This window comes from Lepisosteus platostomus, chromosome 23 (genome assembly GCF_059453375.1).
Source record: "Lepisosteus platostomus isolate fLepPlt1 chromosome 23, fLepPlt1.hap1, whole genome shotgun sequence".
Taxonomy (NCBI): Eukaryota; Metazoa; Chordata; class Actinopteri; order Semionotiformes; family Lepisosteidae; genus Lepisosteus; species Lepisosteus platostomus.
Window position 1 is genome coordinate 17,729,049 of NC_142633.1, and position 25,758 is coordinate 17,754,806.

Below are 25,758 nucleotides of genomic sequence, written 5' to 3' on the forward strand. Positions count from 1 at the left end.
GTCAAAATTCAAGATAAACAGTTTTTGCAACAGGCGCGACGTCTTTGGGGCGGATCTGAAGTCGATAAAAACCCAGAATAACGCCGGAGACGTGCGCGCACGCACGCCGGAACCGCGGCCCTGTCCTTCATACCGGCGGCGGTGCCGGGACACCGGTGCCGCCAGCTCCCGAGTGGGAGTTCAGAGGAGGTGCGGGACCACGGCGTGGGCACAGCGTGGCGTGGAGTCGCCGGGCTCAATAATAACGTAGAGAGGCGTGAAGGAACGTTACCACAGCCTGAACACCCTCTACCCCTGTCCTGTCATAACACCAGAGAGCCAGTCACACCAGTGCGAGTGTGAGTGTGCTCTGTGTAAGTGTCTGAGTGTATCTGAGGGAGAGTGAGTGTCTGAGTGGGTGTAAGTGATTGTGTGCGAGTGTGAGTGAGCGGGTGACGGATCGCCGCCCTGTGGTCACTCTTCCCGTGCTGGAGCCCCGGATCCTCTGCTTCCTTCACGCCAGCTCTGCCTGCCCCTCCTGTGGGCTCAGGGCTCGGTACAGACGGGCTCTGCTCGTCTTGCCACGAAGCCGGCAGACCTGAATTCAAGTTTTCAGTTTTATTTTTTTTTATTTTCTTTTGAACCTGAAGAAAGCTCTTTCTGAGAAAACTTTGTATTTTCTGTCTTTAGAACACGTTGCAGCTCTTCACTCTCTGAAGTGTCACAGTGCAGAACCTGGGACAGACCTTGAAGACTCTGGCTTTCCTCGTCTGTCCTATCACTACCTTTTATTTTCTTTCCTCTTTTGCCTCTGCTTATCTCTTCCAAATCTCTGGTTTCCCTTTTCCTAGTCATTTATTCCTGTTTTTATATTATTGTTGGATTTGTTTAGATCTTTCATGCCACGACAATTGCTCACATTCGTTCATTATTATATATGGTGCCACGTAATATTCTCTTTTCCCAGAAAAAACACTAAACACACTGAACATAAAAGAGCCTGCCGGTGTCCCAGCAACAGGCCGGCGGCCCACTGAGTGTCTCTCTCTCTGCCGGACAGCGGGACGCCGTCTCAAGGAGCTCTTGCCCTGGGCACTGGACTTGTCTTCCTAAGTGACCCGCTGTCACAGACCTGCGCACGAGACTGGGGGTGATGGGACCTGCCTTCGTTTCCAAGTGTCACAAGAGGACCTTCCCAGGTGACTCGGCGCTCATCGGGTAGTTAACACCTCTCTGTGGTGTCCCTGCTGCGCTCCAGCGTCCAAGAGAGAGACAGTGACATGTCAGCAGAACTGGAAACAACATTTCGGCTGTGGTTTCAGCTGTCTTCGGGTCTTTGCTTCTCTTCAGGAATAAACCTGAACTTGTTCCTTTGCAGCCTACGCCTGCTGACACAGCTCCCTACTTGAACTGTCAGCATAATGCCACATAAGGAAATATTTCACTTTTTCTCCAAACATAATTTGACTTGTATAGTTTGCATCATATACCCAGTTATTCTTGTTCATACTATGATTCACGATAGCATAAATATAAATATGTGTTAAAAAATGTTCAAGTAAATGCTTAATTTTCTCTCTCTAGGCCATGAACACAGGCCGGCCGCCTCGCTCTCCACACCCCCTCTCTGTCCATACTTGGCAATGGCTCGGGTGCTGCTCGCTGATTGGCTGCCCCCGAGCCAGGGCGGCGTGACCCGGATATGCATGCCTGCCCCCCTCCCCCCTTCTCCCTGCAGTGTCTCCGGTACAGGAAGTGCTCTGGCTGACTGGGCTGGGCCGTGGGGCTCCGACTTGGACAAAAACAAAAATAGAAATAAAATAGTACATCGCAAGTCGCGGGGAAATAACATCTCCTTCCTACAGATTCTCCAGGCGTCGTGACCCCCCCGGATAATCCGAGAGCCGCCGAGATGGTAAGGCCGGAGCCGAGGGGGAGACTGGGTTCGGGGCGACTGAGACCTGTCCCGTTATAGGAAGTGTTGTCCTGCGGCGCTCGGCTCGGTTCTGGGTGCAGGGTCCCGGCCGCAGGACTGATAATAATGTCCAGGAGCAATGCTAGTGTCGGGAATAACGACAACAGAGGTGCGCGTCCGCAGTTGGACCTTATGGAGCTGCGGTGTTGAGGGGGCAGTCCGGCAGCCCCAGTGGCTAAAATAGCAACAGCTACGCAGTGTCGGGGATCCGGTAATACTCCACCGAGCAGCCCCTCCCCGCCGGCTGCTGGCCTCACCTGTAGCAGGGGCTGTGCTGAGTGTCGGTGTGTGTTCGACACCGGGGGCAGTATGTCGCGTCCGTGAAGAGACAGAGACAGTGACTGACTGGCACTGCAATTGACTGCCTGCCTCCCTGGGACACTGCCTCACTGAGACACTGCCACACTGACCCTGCCTCACTGAGACACTGCCACACTGCCTGCCTCACTGAGACACTGACACACTGAGACACTGCCACACTGACCCTGCCTCACTGAGACACTGCCACACTGATCGTGCCTCACTGAGACACTGCCACACTGATCGTGCCTCACTGTGACACTGCCACACTGATCGTGCCTCACTGGGACACTGCCACACTGACCCTGCCTCACTGAGACACTGACACACTGACCCTGCCTCACTGAGACACTGACACACTGACCCTGCCTCACTGAGACACTGACACACTGACCCTGCCTCACTGAGACACTGACACACTGACCCTGCCTCCCTGAGACACTGACACACTGCCTGCCTCACTGGGACACTGCCACACTGATCGTGCCTCACTGGGACACTGCCACACTGACCCTGCCTCACTGAGACACTGCCACACTGACCCTGCCTCACTGAGACACTGCCACACTGACCCTGCCTCACTGAGACACTGCCACACTGACCCTGCCTCACTGAGACACTGCCACACTGACCCTGCCTCACTGAGACACTGACACACTGCCTGCCTCACTGAGACACTGACACACTGCCCCTGCCTCACTGAGACACTGCCACACTGATCCTGCCTCACTGAGACACTGCCACACTGACCCTGCCTCACTGAGACACTGCCACACTGACCCTGCCTCACTGAGACACTGCCACATTGCCTGCCTCCCTGAGACACTGACACACTGCCTGCCTCACTGTGACAATGCCTCACTGAGACACTGCCACACTGATCCTGCCTCACTGAGACACTGCCACACTGACCCTGCCTCACTGAGACACTGCCACACTGACCCTGCCTCACTGAGACACTGCCACACTGACCCTGCCTCACTGAGACACTGCCACACTGACCCTGCCTCACTGAGACACTGCCACACTGACCCTGCCTCACTGAGACACTGACACACTGCCTGCCTCCCTGAGACACTGACACACTGCCTGCCTCACTGTGACAATGCCTCACTGAGACACTGCCACACTGATCCTGCCTCACTGAGACACTGCCACACTGACCCTGCCTCACTGAGACACTGCCACACTGACCCTGCCTCACTGAGACACTGCCACACTGATCGTGCCTCACTGTGACACTGCCACACTGACCCTGCCTCACTGAGACACTGCCACACTGACCCTGCCTCACTGAGACACTGCCACATTGCCTGCCTCCCTGAGACACTGACACACTGCCTGCCTCACTGTGACAATGCCTCACTGAGACACTGCCACACTGATCCTGCCTCACTGAGACACTGCCACACTGATCCTGCCTCACTGAGACACTGCCACACTGATCCTGCCTCACTGAGACACAGACACACTGCCCCTGTCTCCCTGAGACACAGACACACTGCCCCTGTCTCCCTGAGACACAGACACACTGACCCTGTCTGCCTGAGACACTGACTGGCTCACTGAGACACTGGCACTGACTGTCTCTCTCTGGTTGAGTGACGCACCAACATGTTTTGTCCATTCTAAGTGCTACGAGCATTTCCTGTGCACTCTCCCTGTGTGTCTCAGCTGTTTGTTGTTTACACAAAGGGACTGCGATATGTCTGCTGCAGTAAAATGCAACACATAGTGTGCCATGGTCGATAAAATCTATAATACAGAACATGTCCTGTTCAATAAATTACTATAACAACCTGAGTGCATTAAGTAAATCTAAACCAGAGTTGAGAGCGCAGGTTCTCAAGGGGGGACGCTTTTAATGTCCAGAGGGAAATAGCCAGGCTCGCTGCCCCCCTCCCCCTCTCCAGATGTTGACCTCTGGGGTCATCCAGATGTTGGCCGTGTTTAATCAGAAAAGGATCTGTTAGTAAACAGCATGTCTGTGATCTGTGCGAGTCTCTCTCCCACATGGAACCAGGAGCTCTTGAACTTCTGTCATAAAGACAAGAATCTGCCAGTTTCTTCTCTGCCTGAAGAAGTACGTTTTACTGTACAAAATGACCAAATTCTGATCATTTCCAGTAAAATGTCTTTAGCCCAGTCTAGTTAAGGTCTGGGGGATAGGACCATTCTGTTTGGATAGTGCAGTCTGGGATAGATGTCAAGACCAGTTCCCTGGGATCAGACTAGATGGGTTGAATAGTTTCTTTTTGTTTGTAACCTGTCTGAGTTTCTGTTTATATTCTTAAAAAGCGCTAATAGTCTGTATTACACTGTGCCGTTGTCTGGGATTAGAAGGAAACATCAGGCCGCCTGTCACTTGGATCAGTGTGGATCCAGATATATAATAAATAGGTAAAGTTCCTCAAGTTCTCTGTGAAACGGAGGCCTGGAATCCTGTGCGTGATTATTCAGAGATGCTGTGAGGATACAGGCTGTTCCAGCATGTGTGTGTTAAGGAGGAGTGACAGAGCTGTACCAGGCTTTCTGTAGTCTGTCTCACCTCAGCTGTGCCCCAGCATGGATACAATTTGCTTGTTCTTGATGTGTCATTTTTTTTTGTGAGCCAGTTGATTCATCACAGAGCTCCTGTCCCTCTGTGGTGTGTGACTGGGGTTACAATTATTAGGCCGGCAGTACAGTGTTGTTGCTAATGCCAGTGGCCTGTCGGTGTGCAGTCCTAGTGTTTTCACAGTCTGGACAGTTCTGTGGTCTTGGCAGTGATGGGGATACAGCCCTGTCCCAGGCTCTCAGGGCTTCTGTGTGTCTGTCCACTGCAGAGTGACCAGCAGCTTGACTGTGCCCTGGACTTGATGAGGCGCCTGCCACCCCAGCAGATTGAGAAGAACCTGAGTGACCTCATTGACCTGGTGAGTGACCACTCTGATGGCCAGCCGTGGCAGCGGGCGCTCCCTGGCGTTGCTGTGGAAACAGGGTGTCTGTGCGGAGAGGGAGGCTCTGACGTGCGGTGTCTCTGTCTGTGAAGGGTGGGGCGAGGAAGCCATTCCTTGTGAACCCCCTTCAGACAGCTGGGAGTTTGCCTCCCCCCCTCTCTTTCCTTGTGACTTCTCACTCTTTGCAGTACCTTCTCACTGGCTAGGAGGTGCTCTCTCATTCTCCCAGCCTGTCTCACTCTGCCGTACCCTCATCTCCCGCTGACCCCGATTCCTGAGCGTGTGATCGCACAGGTGCTGGCTGCAGTCTGGCCCTGGAACTCATTATTTGTCATTAACATGGCTGTCAGTCACTCTCTAAGCCTCAGCGATTTATCCCCGCCTTTCTCTCTCTCGGCCCAGGGCTGGGAGCTACACTGTCTGTCTCTCCCTGTCTCTCTCTCTCTGCCCAGGGCTTGGAGCTACTCTGTCTGTCTCTCCCTGTCTCTCTCTCTCTGCCCAGGGCTGGGAGCCACACTGTCTGTCTCTCCCTGTCTCTCTCTCAGCCCAGGGCTGGGAGCCACACTGTCTGTCTCTCCCTGTCTCTCTCTCAGCCCAGGGCTGGGAGCCACACTGTCTGTCTCTCCCTGTCTCTCTCTCAGCCCAGGGCTGGGAGCTACACTGTCTGTCTCTCCCTGTCTCTCTCTCTCTGCCCAGGGCTGGGAGCTACACTGTCTGTCTCTCCCTGTCTCTCTCTCTCTGCCCAGGGCTGGGAGCCACACTGTCTGTCTCTCCCTGTCTCTCTCTCAGCCCAGGGCTGGGAGCCACACTGTCTGTCTCTCCCTGTCTCTCTCTCAGCCCAGGGCTGGGAGCTACACTGTCTGTCTCTCCCTGCCTGGACTCCCAGTGCACAGCTGCCTGACACTTTGAAGTGCTACCCTGCCAAGGGCTGATAAAACGTCCGTTCCCAGTTTTTGTTCTGTGGAAGAGCCTGCAGCTGGTGAGCCGGCTCGTGCCCAATCCCAGCGGCCAGTGCGGCTGTGTTCAGGCAGCGAGCCTCCTGCTCCCGGCCCGTCCCTCTCTCCGGCAGGGAAGAGGTTAACGGCGCCGTGCTGGGGGTGGCTGCCAGGTGTGCGGGGTCGTGTTTCCCAGCGACGGGGGAACAAGGCGGCCCTTGTGCCTGTCAGGGCGGGGGGGCGGCAGGAAGAGGGGTGGTTTCCCCGCGGCAGTGGGAAGCGGCTCTGCCCCCACCCTGTGCTCCCCACTCCCCTCTCCTCCCCACACTGTGCGGGTATTGTCTGGGCCCACACTGGGAAGCGTGGGGGGTGTCCTGTGTCATCAGGTCCTGTAACAGCAGCCCTGCTCCTCGCCGCCTCACTGCGCTCGAAGAAAGGGATACAAATTGCAAGGTAAGGGGAGAGCAGGAGGCAGGGCGAGGGAAAGGGTGCGTATAATTGAACTGCCGAGAAGGAAGAATGCGGCAGGGAACAGAGGCCAGCTCCCCTCTCTCCCCTTTGTGCACTAGTGAGGACCTCCTCTCCCCCTCCCTCCCTCCCTCTCTCACCCTCACTCCCTCCCTCTCTCTCTCTCACCCTCACTCCCTCCCTCTCTCCCCCTCCCTCCCTCCCTCTCTCACCCTCACTCCCTCCCTCTCTCTCTCTCACCCTCACTCCCTCCCTCTCTCCCCCTCCCTCTCTCACCCTCACTCTCTCCCTCTCTCACCCTCACTCTCTCCCTCTCTCTCTCTCACCCTCACTCCCTCCCTCTCTCTCTCTCTTACCCTCCCTCTCTCCCTCTCTCCCTCACTCTCTCACCCTCCCTCTCTCCCTCACTCTCTCCCTCTCTCTCCCCAGGTCCCCAGCCTGTGTGAGGATCTGCTGTCCTCGGTCGACCAGCCCCTGAAGATCGCGCGGGACAAGATCGTGGGGAAGGACTACCTGCTGTGCGACTACAACCGAGATGGCGACTCCTACAGGTGGCGCCCGGTGCTGTGTGGCCTCCGTCTGTCCTTTGTGTCCGTGTGCGTCTCCTCTTTTTCTGAAGCACCGTGTCTGTGTCTGGCTGTCCAGGTCTCCCTGGAGTAATAAATACGAGCCGCCGATCGATGATGGAGCTATGCCCTCCGCCCGGCTTCGCAAACTGGAGATTGAGGCCAACAATGCCTTTGACCAGTACAGGGACCTGTGAGTATCCACTGTGACCAGTAGTTCGCTGTGTTGAAGAGCAGTCCTGGGATTGGTTCTTTGGGACGGGCTTTTCGTCGTGTGCATGTCTGTCCTGTTCTCTGATAGGTAATGTGAGATGTGTCGATGTGTTTCGGAACTACACTGTGATTGGTGTGAGCGCTGTGTGTGGGGCGTGTCTCAGTGCTGGTCTCTGATAGGCACTTCGAGGGGGGTGTGTCTCAGCGCTGGTCTCTGATAGGCACTTCGAGGGGGGTGTGTCTCAGCGCTGGTCTCTGATAGGCACTTCGAGGGGGTGTGTCTCAGCGCTGGTCTCTGATAGGCACTTCGAGGGGGTGTGTCTCAGGGCTGGTCTCTGATAGGCACTTCAAGGGGGGCGTGTCTCAGCGATTGTCTCTGATATGTCCTTTGAGGGGGCATTTCTCAGCGCTGGTCTCTGATAGGTACTTCGAGGTGTGTGTGGCTCAGTGCTGTTTTCTGATAGGTACTTCGAGGGGGGCGTGTCTTCAGTGTACCTGTGGGATCTGGACCACGGCTTTGCTGGAGTGATCCTGATCAAAAAAGCTGGAGACGGATCCAAGAAGATCAAGGGCTGCTGGGATTCCATCCATGTGGTGGAGGTGCAGGTGAGAGGGCGAGGGAGATGGGGAGGGAGAGATGGGAGAGGACAAGGGACAGAGGAAGGTGTTTCGAAGAGCTGGCGAGGAGGAGAGAGGCAGGAAGAGAGAGCAGAACGAAGTGTAGTTAACATTATTACCTGATTTCCACACTCTCAGGAAAAATCAAGCGGCCGCACTGCCCACTACAAACTAACCTCCACTGTGATGCTGTGGCTCCAGACGACAAAGACCGGTTCTGGCACCATGAACCTGGGAGGCAGCCTGACCAGACAGGTAATTCTCAGACTGGATGGGCTGGACTCGGACCAGGCCAGCAGCAGTCAGTGCCGGATGGGTCATTGTTCTAGCCAGACAGGCCCCACGCAGCTGACCGGTGACCCACTGCACTGACTGGTTTGAGGTCACCATTCGGAGCATTCCAAGTCACTTACTGTGTTTGTCTCCTCCTTTCTCTCAGATGGAGAAGGATGAGACAGTGAGCGAGTCGTCTCCACACATCGCCAACATCGGCCGCCTGGTGGAGGTGAGTGGAACTGCAGCCTTGGTCGGGCTGTCTGATTGGCTGAAACTGTCGTAGTGTGACAAGTTCAGAGCTGCCTATTGGTTGCCCTTCGGGAAATCATTTTTCCTCTCACCTGGTGCTCAGTGAATGGGAGACACTCAGTGTAGAGACACAGTAGCGGGATTTCCTCATGGGAATCGGGAGAAAAAAGGAATAAAAACCTCAATCGTCTCTCCCCTTGTCTTTGTCAGGATATGGAAAATAAGATCCGCTCCACTCTCAACGAGATCTACTTTGGGAAGACCAAGGACATCGTCAACGGGCTCAGGTACAAAAACACTCTCTGGGAACAGAGGCAGTCAGTGTGGGACTGGACTGGTCTGCACTGGACTGGTCTGTAGACGCACAGCCAGTGTGGGACTGGACTGGACTGGTCTGTAGACGCACAGCCAGTGTGGGACTGGACTGGACTGGTCTGTAGACGCACAGCCAGTGTGGGACTGGACTGGACTGGTCTGTAGACGCACAGTCAGTGTGGGACTGGACTGGACTGGTCTGTAGACAGCCAGTGTGGGACTGGACTGGACTGGTCTGTAGACGCACAGCCAGTGTGGGACTGGACTGGACTGGTCTGTAGACGCACAGCCAGTGTGGGACTGGACTGGACTGGTCTGTAGACGCACAGCCAGTGTGGGACTGGACTGGACTGGACTGGTCTGTAGACACAGCCAGTGTGGGACTGGACTGGATGGGCCTGTAAACATGGGATTGGCTCTGCGGTGAATCTCGGGGTTCAGAGTGTGTCCCTGAGTCAGGGCCAGCCTGAGCTGGTTCTCCTCCCACTGATCTTGTTCTTACTCTGCTCCTCTTCATTTCTTTCTCCTGTCCCCTCTTCCTGACTCCATCCCTCCCCTCCTCCCTACCCCCTCTATCTGCCTTCCTGCCCCTCTCTCCCCCTGCTCTCCTCCTGCAACCCTCCCTCCTCTCCTGCTCTTCCTCTTTCCTCTCTCCCTCCAGATCTATTGACTCTTTGCCTGATAATCAAAAGTACAGGCAGCTCCAGAGGGAGCTGTCCCAGGTGCTGACCCAGCGCCAGATCTTCATTCAGCCCGATAACTAGGGCTCAGGTACAGCCTGCCCGTGTGGGAGTGACACTGTGTGTGTGTCTTACTGACCGGGCCTGAGACGTGCAGGAGAACTGTTCGGCCTCTCAGTGCACAGACGCCTAATCCAGCCCAGGTTTTCCAGCGTTGTCAAGCAGACTCGTGCCACAGCGTCCTGAACGTCTTCAAGATTTAAAGCGCCATCAATCAGGCTCCCGGTGCGAAGCGTGGGCGTTATCCCTCCCCCACATCCGGTCAATTTCACTGCTCTGCACCACTGGAATGGCAGGGAAAACCTGGAGGTGACCATGCTGCTGTGGATTGGGAGTGGGATGTGTTCCCTGCTGTGTGCGTGTGTGTGTGTGTCACAGTGCATCCCTCACTCACAGCGCTGCAGCGCACCTGCTGGACACTAACTGGTAACCATGTGTGCCGGAGTGCTGCCAGCCTGACCTTCTGCGCACTAACAGCAGTCTGCCTGCAGGGTGCAGTGTCGCGCTGTCTCCTGAGCTCCCTTGCCTGGGCGCTGTGCAAGGGAGGGCAGGTCAGCAGCACACCAACAGTTTCTCGCCTCTCTCCTCTCCGCCCCCTGCAGGAGCGTTCAGACTCTGGCCGACAAGTCGAAGCAGGAGGCCCTGAAGAACGACCTGATGGAGGCGCTGAAACGCAAACAGCAGAGTTAGAGCCCGACGCTCCTGTTCCCCCGCCCTCTCCTCTCGCCACCTGTGTCTCCTCTCACTCCACCCCTCCCTCCCCGGCGCTGAGCACTCTCTTCATTAGGATAAAAGGCTTTCATTGTGTTCTTTGGTTTTCTTTTTTATGTTGTTGTCATCGATCGATCTCCTTTTCCCTGAAGCCATTTGACTTTGTTCTGTTACTGTTGCCACCGTTGTTGTCGCTGGGTTTCTCTCTGTTCGTGCTGGTCTGCCCGCAGGCTGCAGCAACAGGACTCGCAGTTTCCCTTCGGCTTCAGTTATCATTGCCACCTGTACTGTCACTAACCCTTCCTTCCCCTCCTGTATAAATTGTAAAAGCAACTCAGCAGAACCTTATGCTAATGACTCCATTGGATGAAAGTATTTTGTACAAAAAGGAGAGAAAAGTGATATGAATTTTTGGTGATGGTTCGTCTTGTCCTCAGTCTGTCCGTGTCGCGCTGTCTTTCTGTCGGACTGTCGGGGTGTGTGTCTGGCTGTCTCTCTGGGGACCCTGCGCCCCCCCGTCCCGCTGTCCCGGGCACCGCGTGGCGCTGATGTCTCCGGGTGAGGCTTCAGTCTCGGCCTGGAGGCGTGTGCCCGGCACGGCCCGTCTCGGAGTCGCGGCCCGGCCCCCCCAGCAGGCGGACAGCGCCGGAATCGGCCGAGCCGCTGTGTGTGACCCTGGTCTCTGCCGAGTCCGGCCTCTCGTCTGCCTGACCAGGGCCGAGGTTTCTGTCTGCGAGATCTTCCTCTGTTACCTTGTTTTTCGTTTTGTAAAGCTTAGACTTGAGATGTTGACCTCGTGTGTTCGAGCCTCCAACACAACATCAATAAAGGACAAAGTGGTTTCTGGCCTCCGAGCTCTTTCCTTTGTGTCGGCTGTGTGTGACCGAGGGAGCGCAGACGCGACCCCCTCCTCTTCCTCTTCCTCTCCAGCCTTGCTCTCCCCTTCTTTCAGAGAGGGTTTGGAGTGCAAGAGGGAGCGTGTGTGTTTCAGCCCGTCGGCCCCCGGGGTCTGAGCTCAGGCTCTCCCCTCTGCTGTCCCCCGGCAGGCAGGTCGCCGGTCCTGGTGGCTGCGGAGAAGCGCGACCTCGTCGGTCATCGCGCTGCTCCCAGCCCACGGCCCACTGGACTTGGGCATCCTGCTGGCTGAGCGATTCTGTCGCTCGATGATGGTCGCCTGGCCACCAGCTCACGCTCAACCGATTTGTTCTTTTCTCTTTTTTAACTCTCCTCTGACATGTGATTGACTCGGTATATAATTGGACGCAGTGTCTGCATGGTACTTTCCGCTCGGAGGCAGATGGGAAGTCCGTGCCAGTTTGGCCCTCGGGTCAGTGAGGGCTACCTGCTGTACTCGTGGCCGACTTCTGGTTGGTTCCTTTCGTGGGAAAGCTGGCTGGAGGGGTGTGGGTGCCCTCTAGTGGTTGGTGGTGAGTGCTGGATTGTTGTCTGAGGTGTTTTCCCAAAGCCTCGGTTTTGTTCCCCTTTTTGCACCGGGGTATTTAACTGAAACATCTGAGCCATACAGCCCTGAGTCTCAGGGGGTAGCAGCTGTCTTGTCTGGGGTTTGAGCCCACAGCTGTCCAGATCTGAGTTCAGAGCCCTGATCGCTCTCTGCAGATCCCTGCTGCACCCCCTGCTAAAGCAAATGAAAACATTTCAATGTAGCTCGACTAGAATCTCATTTACTAGAACTGGCACCAGGAAGGGGCTGTCATTATTATTCAGAAGAGTCTGCTCGGTGGCTCAGTGGCGTGGAGGCAGTGAGAGCTCGCTGAAGAAGAGGGATTATCCGGATCTGGATGCAGAGACACGGTTTTCCTCCCGGCAGAGCAACCGGATAAGCCCAAGGGTGGGCTGGAGTGGTGGATACGGGGATTAGGGAAGCCGGGAACAGGCCGGTTAGAGGAGGGAGGGGTGGCAAGAGAAGGTAGACAGACACACACACACACGCACCAGAGTGGGCTGTCAGTGTGCCAGTATTTCCACAGCCGCCCTGTTGGGGTGATCTCACCAGAACCCCCTGTTGGGATTAAAGGGGTCCCCCTACTGCTCCACTGCGGCAGGATGGCTCGGCTATGGGTCCTGGCTCGGCCCGGATAGGTGCCGCTCTTGCCTCTGACGTAACGGCACGCTTTCAAAGAGGACGGTGTCTTTTCTGAACTGCCTCTTCTCTTCGTTGTGGGTTGTGATTTGCATGAGCTGTGATGCCACACAGGAGCCACACACTTGCTCACAGCTCACATAGCAGAACAGGAGGCCGAGGACACGGCTGGCACGCACAGACTCCACCTCGCATAGCACGCACACACACTCTTACCCAGCCCACACGCTCGCGAGGAGCCCGCAGACACAGCCACAGCCACACCAGAGAGAGGGGTCCGCTGCGCGCAGGTTTCATGACTCCGTGAGGGGAAAGCTGCACAGACCTTGCCTGACCACCACACGGCCACTCCGAGACCTCGCCTGACCACCACACGGCCACTCCGAGACCTCGCCTGACCGCTGCGCCGGCCCCGGGCTGCTCGATGAACCGGCCGACCCCCTGATGGAAGGAGACGAACTCCTTCAGGCCCGAGGCGTGCGTCCGGCTGCGGGGGCAGTGGGATGGAGGCGGGAGGGAACGAGTCGCTGCCCTGGCCGAGGGGCGCGGCGGGGGGGGGCAGCGGCTGGGTGGCCGCGGCTCTCTCCCTGATCGTCCTGCTGACGGTAGCGGGCAACACGCTGCTCATCCTGCTGATCTGCACGCAGCGCGCCCTGCGCAGCACCTCCAACTACTTCCTGGTGTCCCTCTTCATGTCCGACCTGATGGTGGGGCTGGCGGTCATGCCCCCGGCCATGCTGAACGCGCTGTGCGGCCGCTGGGTGCTGGCGCCGGGCCTCTGCTCCGTCTGGGTCTCCTTCGACGTCATGTGCTGCAGCGCCTCCATCCTGAACCTGTGCCTGATCAGCCTGGACCGGTACCTGCTCATCATCTGCCCGCTGCGCTACAAGCTCCGCATGACGCCCGGCCGCGCGCTGCTGCTCATCCTGGCCGCCTGGAGCCTGGCCGCGCTGGCCTCCTTCCTGCCCATCGAGATGGGCTGGCACGCCCTGGGCGCCCCCCCGCTGCCAGCGCCGGGGGAGTGCCGCCTGCGGGTCAGCCTGCCCTTCGCCCTGGTGGCCTCCTGCCTGACCTTCTTCCTGCCGTCCGCCGCCATCTCCTTCACCTACTGCCGCATCCTGCTGGCTGCCCGGCGCCAGGCGCGCCAGGTCGCCTCCCTGGCCACCGCCCTCGCGCTGGCCCCGCCCGCACAGGTGAGCGACAGCCCCGCCCCGCTGGGGGGGGTGGGGGGGACGCTTTTTTTTTTACAATCCTCCAGGGAATCGGAGCTTCGGCAAGACTGGAGAAATGCAAAACAAAGAAACGCCAAGATCCACCAAGAACCGAGAGAGGGTGCAAGACGAGGCGGCGTGGGTCCGGTCTGCGGGGCGAAGGGAGAGGAGCTGCTCATCCTCATCCTCACGGCTCCCAGCAGAGCGAAGAGGACTGGAGCACAGAGCCACAGTGCCATCAGCCTGCTGGGAGAAGTATTGTCTATTCCTCGTGTGTAAAGACGTGTATATTGCTGCAAGGCACAGAGGAAATATTCTAGTGATTGAATGTTCCTTTATCACATTACTGATGGTCTGTTTAACACTGTGACCACTGTCTGCGGGCTGCGCCCTCTGGAGGGTTGGCATACGAGCGTGAGGAAGGTTACAAACGAGAGGGCACCCTGGGGCTCTGGGTGCAACTGAACCAGTGTGAACCCGTTCCCCTGGCAGGGGGGACTGGGCATCAGGGCTGCAGGGCATCGTGAGGGAAGGGGAGGGGTGAGAGGGAGAAGATCTCCACACCAGTGACAAAGAGGATGTTGAGTCAGAGTTGGAAGTGGTCTTCAGTGTGTCAGCGTGTGTTTCAATGCTCTGCCCAGGCTGGGCTCCTGTTTGTGTCACTGTGCCCAGGCTGGGCTCCGGTCTGTGTTGCTGTGTGTCTGTGTCACTGTGCCCAGGCTGGGCTCCGGTCTGTGTTGTTGTGTCTGTGTCACTGTGCCCAGGCTGGGCTCCTGTCTGTGTCACTGTGCCCAGGCTGGGATCTGGTCTGTGTCACTGTGGCCAGGCTGGGCTCCTGTCTGTGTCACTGTGCCCAGGCTGGGCTCCTGTCTGTGTCACTGTGCCCAGGCTGGGCTCCTGTTTGTGTCACTGTGCCCAGGCTGGGCTCCGGTCTGTGTTGCTGTGTGTCTGTGTCACTGTGCCCAGGCTGGGCTCCGGTCTGTGTTGTTGTGTCTGTGTCACTGTGCCCAGGCTGGGCTCCGGTCTGTGTCACTGTGCCCAGGCTGGGCTCCTGTTTGTGTCACTGTGCCCAGGCTGGACTCCTGTTTGTGTCAGTGGGAGTCAAGTGGCGCTGTGCCCAGGCTGGGCTGTACCCTGTCTGTGACACTGATTGCTGACCTCCTCTCTCCCAGCACCCTCATCCCTCTCCACCATGTCCAGGGGGCTCCGGCGAGCGCAGGCTGGCTCACCGACACGGGCGCCGCGCCCTGAAGGCCAGTCTGACCCTGGGGGTCCTGCTGGGGCTGTTCTTTGTTGCCTGGCTGCCCTTCTTCATCTCCAACATGGCGCAGGTCAGAGGACCCCCGTCTCCTTTCACTCATCGCTCTCGCGCTCTGTCACTCACACATTCTGAGTCGTATTGATATGGCTGATGAATTTCAGGTGAGCCAAAGCAAAAATATTTGCAATGTAGCAGTGTGTGTGTAACTGTGTGCACAGTGGGCGTGTGGGAGTGTGTGTGTATAACATTGTGTGTAACTGTGTGCACAGTGGGCGTGTGTCTCCCTGGGCACACACAGCTCTTGCTCAATGGCACCTCAGTGCCAGATGGATCCTCACTCCTGTCAGCTCCCCAGTCTGCAGTGGCCGACACGCACACCCCTCAGCCTGTCCTCCAGGCCTGTGCCGGCGCGCGTGGCAGTGAGTTCAGAGAAAAGTCTCATGGCAGAAGATACAAAATTACTTTTGTCTTTTAAATCTTAAAGTAATAAAACACTAGTATCAAGTCTGCTATCACCTTGTGTGGAGTTTGGAATAGTGAATAAAAATCGATTGTGTCAGTGGGGTTTGTGCTTTGTGTGTGTCTTGTGTATGATTCTCCTGGCTCACTGCAGGCGGCCTGTCAGTGTGACTTTTCCCCAGTGTCTCCTGTTTCTCTCTCTGGGCACCCAGTCCGTGTTACAGAGATGCAAACTCAGATTCTAGCAGGTTTATTGGCATGACCGATGAATAACAGTGTTGCTAAAGCAATAGCAAATGACAAACAGCAAGACATTTACATAAAACGTACTTGAGATGCTCAGTCTCTGTTCCTCGGGCTGTGACAAGATCACACACTGGGCTGCAGCTCTAGTGAGTTTCCTCCCCCAGTAGGATTGGAAGCTGTTCTGATTCTGGCAGGAGTGGGAATTCTGAGATTAGATTTATTTTAGCTACAGTATAATTGTTTGTGTGGTTGTGTTTCTTGCAGTGCAGCAGAAAGTGCATCTCCATTTTTACTTCTTCCTGCTGGCGGTGGGAGCACAGCCTGTTTCTGTGACCAGGCTGTGGTCACTGAGCCTGTCCTCCGTGTCCAGTTTCTGTGTGTGCGAGCGTCTCCTCTCTCTTCAGGTGCTGAGTGTGACTCTCTCCTCTCTCTCCAGGCGGTGTGTGAGTGTGACTCTCCTCTCTCTCTCCAGGCAGTGTGAGAGTGTGACTCTCTCTCCTCTCTCTCTCCAGGCGGTGTGTGAGTGTGACACTCTCCTCTCTCTCCAGGTGGTGTGTGTGACTCTCCTCAATTCAATTCAATTCAATTCAAGGTGCTTTATTAGCATGACCGATAGGTACAATCAGTGTTGCCAAAGCAAATAAAAATAATAAAATTAATATAGAACAAAACAAAAAATAGAAGTAAAATAAAATCTACAGACATGTTACAGACATTTACAACAAAGACATATTATATAATATCGACATATACTGTATTCGGCTGGAGCATTATTGGGAGACAGACTCACTGTTCCTCAGGCTGTGACAGGAGATCACATACTGGGCTGCCAGATCAACTGAGTTCCCTCCTCCCTCTCCCAGTAGGATTGGGACCTGTTGTGGTTTTGGCAGGTGTGGGAACTCTGGGATTAGATTTCTGAATTTCGGGAAGAATGTTTCTCTAATCCCAGAGTATCTGTCACAGTGCAGTAGGAAGTGCACCTCTGTCTCTATTTCTCCCTGCTGGCAGTGGGAGCACAGCCTGTCCTCTCTGGGCAGCCTCCTCTCTCTCCAGGCAGTGTGTGAGTGTGACACTCTCCTCTCTCTCCAGGCAGTGTGTGAGTGTGACACTCTCCTCTCTCTCCAGGTGGTGTGTGTGTGACTCCTCTCTCTCCAGGTGGTGTGTGAGTGTGACTCTCCTCTCTCTCCAGGCAGTGTGTGAGTGTGACACTCTCCTCTCTCTCCAGGCGGTGTGTGAGTGTGACTCTCCTCTCTCTCCAGGCGGTGTGTGAGTGTGACTCTCCTCTCTCTCCAGGCGGTGTGTGAGTGTGACTCTCTCTCCTCTCTCTCCAGGTGGTGTGTGTGTGACTCCTCTCTCTCCAGGCGGTTTGTGAGTGTGAATCTCCTCTCTCTCCAGGCAGTGTGTGAGTGTGACTCTCTCTCCTCTCTCTCCAGGCGGTGTGTGAGTGTGACTCTCTCCTCTCTCTCCAGGCGGTGTGTGAGTGTGATTCTCTCCTCTCTCTCTCTCCAGGCGGTGTGTGAGTGTGACTCTCTCCTCTCTCTCCAGGCGGTGTGTGAGTGTGATTCTCTCCTCTCTCTCTCTCCAGGCAATGTGTGAGTGTGACTCTCTCTCCTCTCTCTCCAGGCGGTGTGTGAGTGTGACTCTCTCTCCTCTCTCTCCAGGCGGTGAGTGTGACTCTCTCTCCTCTCTCTCCAGGCGGTGTGTGAGTGTGACTCTCTCTCCTCTCTCTCCAGGCAATGTGTGAGTGTGACTCTCTCTCCAGGCGGTGTGTGAGTGTGACTCTCTCTCCTCTCTCTCCAGGCGGTGTGTGAGTGTGACTCTCTCTCCAGGCGGTGTGTGAGTGTGACTCTCTCTCCTCTCTCTCCAGGCGGTGTGTGAGTGTGACTCTCTCTCCTCTCTCTCCAGGCGGTGTGTGAGTGTGACTCTCTCTCCTCTCTCTCCAGGCGGTGTGTGAGTGTGTCCCCCCAGCTCTGTTTGATGTGCTGACCTGGCTGGGTTACTGTAACAGCACCATGAACCCCATCATCTACCCCCTCTTCATCCGGGACTTCAAGCGCGCTCTGGGCCGCTACCTGCCCTGCTGCCCGCCCTCCTGGACCCGCCGGCCCAGCCCCCTGTCCGTCTCCGTCCGCAACTCCCCCAGTGGCTACCGGGGCGACCCCCCGCTGCCCTCCCCCTCCCCCTCCCCCTCGCCCGCCTCCCTCACCTCTGACCCCACCGACCCCTCTGACCCCACCCACCACCCGCCCTGCAAGAGGGAGCCGCCGGCGACCGCCACCGACGCCGTCAACCTGTTCGACATGGAGCATGCTGGGAATGACAGCCTGCTGCCCTGCCAGGTCGGCCCCCTGAACGACTGAGCAGGCAGGAAGCGTGCGGACAGGAGAGAGGAGATGGGACGAGTGCGGGGAGGAGGAAACGCAGAGAGGGGAAGAGATGTCTGACTGCTCCCCGTGTCCGGACTCAGGCATCAGGCAGAGCATCACCCCTTCAGGCACTGAATTTATTTACAGAACTTCTGCTCTGGGGCAGAACATTTGTAATTCCATGCAGTTTTGGATTAAACTACATCAATTCACAGCCCAGTCTTGTCTGCCTCGTGCCTCCGGTCTGTCTGTGTGCCACACGTGTCCTGCCGTCGGGCTTGACCTCTACCATAGCGTCCAGGGCGAGGTGGACAGCTGCCCGCTGGCCAGGGCACGGCCGGGGTGTCCCGTCTGGTCCCTGAGGGGTCAGCTGGAGCTGGGACCATGCCGCCTGTCTCTGTCCCGGCGCCCGGCCTGCTTAAACAAGGCCGTCACGAGAGGGGGCGGCAACACGGACACTCACGTTTCAGAACTGTGGGGGCGCTGCCGAAGAGGTAGGACCGCAGTATGTTGTGTTGTGCAGCACTCCCCACCCCCTCACCCCTCTGAGGGCACACCTCCCAGGAGCTGTGCTCAGGGCAGGGCTGAGCACAGGGGGGTCAGGAGGCCACCGTGACACCCCTCTTCCTGTCATCCCCAGCTGGAGGGCACTGCTGCTCCCCGAGATCTTGTGTGGCATCGCCCCAAGTGGCCAGGACTGTTTGGTGGTCAGAGGGTAACCCCTGGGGTAACTGTGTGTAGCACTACAAACACCTCGGCCAAGCGCCCACACCTGGCTGGCAGTGCAGCTAGGAATTCTGTGTGATATTCAGAAGGTCAGTACTGTCCAGCATGTTCCAGCCCCCCCCTCCTGCCGCCATTCCCCTCAGTCTGTGGGGACGTGGTGGTTGTGACACCATCCTCCTCCTTTCTTTCTGCCTCACTGACAGAGGGCTCTTCCTGACCAGGTCCACCTCCTCCACCTAATCTGCATACAGACTCCACCCCCGCTCCACACACCACGCCCCCTGCTTCATCTCCAGGCTCTGTTCCTCCTTCATTAGCTCCACCCCCCAGAGCTGACTGGTCTGACTCGGGCTCCGGCTTCGGTTCTCTCTCCGTGGCAACAGACTTCTGGGGCATTGAAAGGACGTCACCGAGACACGCCCCCTCCCTGGTTGGCACGCCCACCGCCACCAGGATGGTTTCAATCTGCCGCATGTAGTCCAGGTGACCTTTGACCTGAAGGATCATGAAAACAAGTTCTGAGCTTTGCTTCCTCAGGCTGTGCTTCTCGACTTTGGGTTTAAAGACATTTTTTTGATGTGCGGCGCATGTGTACAGTGATGCTGTGAATCATGTTTTCTCTGTAATCTCACCACAGATGACAAGTCCACATTCATCATGCGTCGGTCGTCCAGGTTGATGGGCTGGAGCCCAGCGACGGACAGCTGTGCCGACGAACTGCGATACACGAAGCTCAGGAGCCAGTCCCCCCTGAGACAAGACACACGGTCAGCACAAGACACCACATCCACGTCCGAATTCCAGCTCGCTTCGCGGTCCCTCCCCACACCTGCAGTAACCGTTGATGATCCTCCCAGACACAACCCTAGACAAGGCCTTCCACTGCCGTGCAGAGCCGTCCACCGGCGCCCCCAACAGGACAACGTCCTCAATCACGCCCTCGCAATCTGAGAGGCGCATGGATGAAACAGGAAATCAGCAATGAGCAGCCGTAGACCAGGCTGTCCAATAGTCTATCTGCTGCAGGTGTCTTTACCTCTGTCAGGTACGTTCCACTCACCTGTGTCGTTGGCCAGCTCCTGCAGGCAGAAGTAGATGACTCTGGCCCCCAGACTGAAGCCAATCAGGCTGACAGGACGCCTTCCCTGCTCACAGCCGGGCAAGACAAAGGGCACAGTTACAACCCACCAGTCTGAGGACCAAGTGTGAGTCAGTGTCGGGCATTGTGAGACACAGTGAGTCGGTGTGAGACGGAGTGTGACAGTGTGAGAGAGTGTGAGCTAGTGCGAGACCGTGCGAGACCGTGCGAGACCGTGCGAGACCGTGCGAGACCGTGCCTACCTGCTGCCGGCTCCTCAGAACCTGTGCCAGCTGCTTTCCTACCTCGGCAGAGCGACTCAGACACACCCCCCAGGGGTTGTCAATCACACTGGCCACAGCCAGCAGGGAGGCGGGCCAGGTCAGTGCGGTCAGGATCCCTAGACAAGCAGGACAGCCGGACAGTAACTCATCACAGACACACGAGACAAAGACTGACCGGTCCCGAGGCAACAGAACCCAGCGAAGGGGTTCATCAGCCAGGAAGAAGGAAGAGACACAGTGGAGAGACAGCGCCCCCTACCTGACAGCACGGTGTATTTGAGGGCCTCCTGGGCCACCATGCTGACCAGCCCGTCCAGCAGCGAGTCCAGCGCTGAACCCAGCTCCAGCAGGTAGCGCGACTCCCAGCACAGGCAGTACTGCTCTCTGGACTGCCTCAGACTGGCCCACGGGGCCTGGAAGGAGCCTGTGATGAAGGGGTGTGGGGGCAGGACAGAGAGACAGAGGCTCAGCAAGCAGCTCCCTGCTGCGGACTCATGCGCCATTCATGAGGGCTCTGGGCTTCTCTCCAGAAAGCTGTGCATTCAAACAGCAACGACAACCACTCACTGCGTCTACGCTGCACTTACAGAAAGGAGATCCACTTCACCCCACTGAGGTGCAGGTCAGGGGAGGAGAAGGGAACGTCAGGGAAACCCAGACTGCAGGATTCAGCCAGGACTCTGGGGTTTAACGACCCTACTCTTACGAACAGCCAGTGGGTCTTGAATGACCGAGGAACAGGCCTGTATTCAGCATGTCACTTTGCTGCAGCTCAGAGAGTCTCTATCTTCCTGTCTGCAGGGATGAAGCCACACTGAATGGATGTACACAACACAAACACACGCGCACACACACACAATCACATCCCTGCTCACCTGATTCCAGAATTCCCAGACAAGCTCACCGGCCAACCGGACACGAAAAGCACACAGTCAGCACACAGTCACACGAGCAGTACGCAGCACACACACCTCATCAGAGTGTGTGTGTGTTACTGGCCAGTGCCAGACTGCAGTGTTCTCTGCCCAGGATGTCAGTGTGTCGGGGTGAAAGTGTTTGTGGGTGCCAGTGTCTCGGGGTGCCAGGCCCTCACTGTATTTTCCTCGGCACAGCCAGCCTGTCACAGCGATGGTGAGGTGAAGGTGCTTCCCAGTGCTCAGCGGCCGGAACTCAAACTCCTCGATGGCTCCGACGCGCTTGTTCATCTTGTACCCTGAGGCGGGGCAGTAACCCAGGGAGACAGACCGTCACAGACACGGGGTCAAGGGGTCAAGGGGACAGGGCAGGAGAGAGAGGGAGAGGAGTTACCGCACAACCAGAGACCCTGAGGTGTCGCTCTCCAGCACAGGGACTGGCCGACAGCTGTGCTTCTCAGTCTCTAACCGCGGCAGTTGGTCGGCTCACCAGTCAGTCCGGCCCCGGCTGCGCCGAACAGGGAGGCCATGATGGCAATTCCAGCCACAGAGCCGAGAGCCGCCGCCCCTCCTGCGCCGATCACCGCGCCGGCGCCCGCGGCCACCAGAGGGGCCGCCAGCCCGCCGGTCAGGCCTGCACACAGGGAGAGAGACACGTCTGTCGCACGTCCTGGGCAACAGGTCTGACCGCACCCGTGCACTCAGAGGCAGCGCAAGCCGAACTGACCAATCACGGTGCCCCCGCCCACAGTGGCCAGGCCAATCAGGAGGTAGCGCTTCAGCTTCCTGCCCCTCTCCTTCCTGCGCCGTCGGGACTCCTCCTCCCTGGGGGGCGGAGAGTTAGAGCAGTCAGAGCCTGCAGAGCCACAGAGCCCGCGGAGGCACCACAATCACAGACACACAGAGCTGTACTCACTGCTGCAGCCAGTCCTGAGAGCAGCAGGAGAAACACAGAGACACGAGTCACAGGCTGTTACACTGTGGTGCACTGTTACACACACACACACGACACACACTGTTACACACACACACGGCACACACACGACACACACTGTTACACACACACACGGCACACACGACACATACCGTTACACACACACACGGCACACACACGACACACACTGTAACACACACACGGCACACACCGCTCCACACTGTTACACACACCGCTACACACTGATAAACAATTTGACACACACAACACACACACAGCTACCCAGGGAGATACATCTGTTAAGGCACTGATGCAGTGAACCCCAGGGGTGCCCAGGGGGTGTGTTAGGGTGAACCTGCTCCAGAGTCTCTCACTCACTCTGTCTCCTCCCCCCCCCTCCTCAGTCTCTCCCCCAGTGTCTCCTCAAAGTCCTCCAGCTCCCTGGGGGACACCCGCAGCAGGCAGGAGACATGGCGGATCAGGACACGGGCCCGGGCATCGTAGAACCCTGAGGAGGGACAGGAGCACTCAGGAGACCAGCAGAAAAACATAGAGGAGACACTGAGGTTCAGAGGCAGAGGTACTGAGGATCAGAGGCAGAGAGGCACTGAGCAACAGAGGCAGAGGCACCGAGGATCAGAGGCACTGAGGATCAGAGGCAGAGAGACACTTAAGAACAGAAGCAGAGGCACTGAGGATCAGAGGCAGAGGCACTGAGGATCAGAGGCAGAGGCAGGGAGACAGAGTGACAGTGACTGGTATCAACACTGGGTGCCTCCCTCTCCCCCTGCACAGAGGAGACGCTTTCCCTCACTGACAGCGCGTGCAGAGATGTGTGCTCACCGTCCCTCACAGAGAAAGACACCAGGTCCTGGAAGAGAGCAGGGTGCACAGCCCATTAAACAAGGCAGGGCTGACGTACCTCGTTAACTGGCTAACGGACTGACTGCCCCATGGGCAGCTCTCTCAGTGTACCTGTATGACAGGCTGAGCCCCGTGTCCCAGCCGCGGCTCCTTCTGCAGGACAGAGAGGAAGGTGTCTGTCCCCTCGAGCCCCAGGCCACCCAGGAACGCCTCCATCACTGGCAGGACGGTGTCGCACAAGCCCAGCCAGGACACCAGCGCCTGCACATACTGCTGCCGGAACAGCCTGAGCACGGCGAGAGGCAGGGGCAGTGAATCCCGGTAGGTCACTACAGCTCACTCTCTGTCCATCAGGGAACACGCACACCTCACTCTCTGTCCATCAGGGAACAAGCACAGGTCACTCTCTGTCCATCAGGGAACAAGCACACCTCACTCTCTGTCCATCAGGGAACAAGCACAGCTCACTCTCTGTCTATCAGGGAACAAGCACAGCTCACTCTCTGTCCATCAGGGAACAAGCACAGGTCACTCTCTCTCCATCAGGGAACAAGCACAGCCCACTCTCTGTCCATCAGGGAACAAGCACACCTCACTCTCTGTCCATCAGGGAACAAGCACGGGTCACTCTCTGTCCATCAGGGAACAAGCACAGCCCACTCTCTGTCCATCAGGGAACAAGCACACCTCACTCTCTGTCCATCAGGGAACAAGCACGGGTCACTCTCTCTCCATCAGGGAACAAGCACAACCCACTCTCTGTCCATCAGGGAACAAGCACAACCCACTCTCTGTCCATCAGGGAACAAGCACACCTCACTCTCTGTCCATCAGGGAACAAACACAGCTCACTCTCTGTCCATCAGGGAACAAGCACGGGTCACTCTCTGTCCATCAGGGAACAAGCACGGGTCACTCTCTGTCCATCAGGGAACAAGCACAGCCCACTCTCTGTCCATCAGGGAACAAGCACACCTCACTCTCTGTCCATCAGGGAACAAGCACGGGTCACTCTCTCTCCATCAGGGAACAAGCACAACCCACTCTCTGTCCATCAGGGAACAAGCACAACCCACTCTCTGTCCATCAGGGAACAAGCACACCTCACTCTCTGTCCATCAGGGAACAAACACAGCTCACTCTCTGTCCATCAGGGAACACGCACACCTCACTCTCTGTCCATCAGGGAACAAGCACAGCTCACTCTCTGTCCATCAGGGAACAAGCACAGCTCACTCTCTGTCCATCAGGGAACAAACACAGCTCACTCTCTGTCCATCAGGGAACAAGCACAGCTCACTCTCTGTCCATCAGGGAACAAGCACAGCTCACTCTCTGTCCATCAGGGAACAAGCACGGCTCACTCTCTGTCCATCAGGGAACAAGCACAGCTCACTCTCTGTCCATCAGGGAACAAGCACAGCTCACTCTCTGTCCATCAGGGAACAAGCACAGCTCACTCTCTATCCATCAGGGAACAAGCACAGCTCACTCTCTGTCCATCAGGGAACAAGCACAGCTCACTCTCTGTCCATCAGGGAACAAGCACAGCTCACTCTCTGTCCATCAGGGAACAAGCACAGCCCACTCTCTGTCCATCAGGGAACAAGCACAGCTCACTCTCTGTCCATCAGGGAACAAGCACAGCCCACTCTCTGTCCATCAGGGAACAAGCACACCTCACTCTCTGTCCATCAGGGAACAAACACAGCTCACTCTCTGTCCATCAGGGAACATGCACACCTCACTCTCTGTCCATCAGGGAACAAACACACCTCACTCTCTGTCCATCAGGGAACAAGCACAGCTCACTCTCTGTCCATCAGGGAACAAGCACACCTCACTCTCTGTCCATCAGGGAACAAGCACAGCTCACTCTCTGTCCATCAGGGAACAAGCACACCTCACTCTCTGTCCATCAGGGAACAAGCACAGCTCACTCTCTGTCCATCAGGGAACAAGCACACCTCACTCTCTGTCCATCAGGGAACAAGCACACCTCACTCTCTGTCCATCAGGGAACACGCACACCTCACTCTCTGTCCATCAGGGAACACGCACACCTCACTCTCTGTCCATCAGGGAACAAGCACAGCCCACTCTCTGTCCATCAGGGAACAAGCACACCTCACTCTCTGTCCATCAGGGAACAAGCACAGGCTCCACAGAGACCCCCGGCCCTCTGGGCTCACCTGTGCTCGGACCCCGGGAACAGCTGGGCCAGTGACACCGCACACAGAGCCGCGTAGGCAAAGCGACCTGGTTCGCCGAGCAGCCGACCAATCACCGCCTCCGAACTGGGTGGGACCAGCCCCTCTGCTGGAGACACTCCTCCCACCCCACCAAGAGAGGACTCTAGACCGTCACAGAGACAGGGACAGGGGGACAGGAAGTTAGTGTCACATGAGAACAGTGCCTCTAGTTTTGAAACTTGCTGGTAACAAAGCCGGGCCTTGTGCCGAACTCCTGTACTGCCGTGAGCCCAGCAGCACCGAGCAGCACCGAGCAGGACTCAGGGCAGCCCAGCGCATGCGCCGGCAGGGGGCGCCGCTTCAGCGTAAAAATTAAAACTCACTGAGCTGCGTCGGCATGACAGACTAATACCGCGTGTTGCCAAAGCAATTGCAATGAATTAGCAAAACATAAACATTAAAATGATGTTACTGAATGTAAGTGAGAGCGGCTGTCTCTCTCTGTCCTCTGTCCTCTGTCCTCTCGCAGCGCCTGCCCCCGTCTGTCCAGCCCCGGAGAATTAAGGACGTCACACGACCGACTTCCAGATGGAAGAGCTCTCCTGCCGCTGTGCGGCGCAATGAAGTATGTATAAAAAACAGAACTGTGGAAACAGGGTGAATCGTCTGTACCTTGTAGTGCCTCCGCTCCTGTCGAGTCCGGCTCCTCGGCTTCCATTTATTGTCGGAGCGGCTGTATTTCCCGGCCGATCCCCGCCGCTCCGGACTCAGGGTAAAGTTCGGACAACTTTCTCCCAGGCTGTCAATCAGGCCGCCCGGCCCCGCCCCTCCCCGC

The 25,758-nt window shown here is 57.0% G+C and overlaps 3 protein-coding genes across 4 annotated transcripts; 2 read left to right on the forward strand and 1 right to left on the reverse strand.

Moving 5' to 3' along the window:
* The first annotated feature begins 1,693 nt into the window (after positions 1-1,693).
* Positions 1,694-11,126, forward strand: capzb (capping actin protein of muscle Z-line subunit beta). 2 transcript variants are annotated; one of them, XM_088617411.1, is made up of 10 exons: positions 1,694-1,894; positions 5,080-5,169; positions 7,026-7,147; positions 7,242-7,355; positions 7,840-7,981; positions 8,132-8,248; positions 8,433-8,498; positions 8,729-8,805; positions 9,495-9,604; positions 10,176-11,126. In XM_088617411.1, the coding sequence occupies exons 1-9, from the start codon at positions 1,892-1,894 to the stop codon at positions 9,595-9,597; spliced, it is 834 nt and encodes a 277-aa protein (XP_088473537.1). In that variant the 5' UTR covers positions 1,694-1,891; the 3' UTR covers positions 9,598-9,604; positions 10,176-11,126. The 2 variants fall into 2 exon arrangements, with proteins under 2 accessions (XP_088473537.1, XP_088473538.1); XM_088617412.1 differs by lacking the exon at positions 9,495-9,604 and having other exon boundaries at positions 1,695-1,894.
* A 1,504-nt stretch (positions 11,127-12,630) lies between these two features.
* htr6 (5-hydroxytryptamine (serotonin) receptor 6) lies at positions 12,631-18,145 on the forward strand. The gene is made up of 3 exons (XM_088617410.1): positions 12,631-13,578; positions 14,769-14,927; positions 17,509-18,145. The coding sequence occupies exons 1-3, from the start codon at positions 12,889-12,891 to the stop codon at positions 17,923-17,925; spliced, it is 1,266 nt and encodes a 421-aa protein (XP_088473536.1). The 5' UTR covers positions 12,631-12,888; the 3' UTR covers positions 17,926-18,145.
* tmco4 (transmembrane and coiled-coil domains 4) lies at positions 18,055-25,758 on the reverse strand. The gene is made up of 14 exons (XM_088617407.1): positions 25,596-25,758; positions 24,924-25,086; positions 22,843-23,017; positions 22,711-22,738; positions 22,246-22,375; positions 21,661-21,758; positions 21,424-21,567; positions 21,113-21,232; positions 20,279-20,443; positions 19,999-20,135; positions 19,718-19,802; positions 19,487-19,604; positions 19,290-19,407; positions 18,055-19,152 (listed from the first exon to the last, which is right to left on the reverse strand). The coding sequence occupies exons 1-14, from the start codon at positions 25,639-25,641 to the stop codon at positions 18,748-18,750; spliced, it is 1,932 nt and encodes a 643-aa protein (XP_088473533.1). The 5' UTR covers positions 25,642-25,758; the 3' UTR covers positions 18,055-18,747.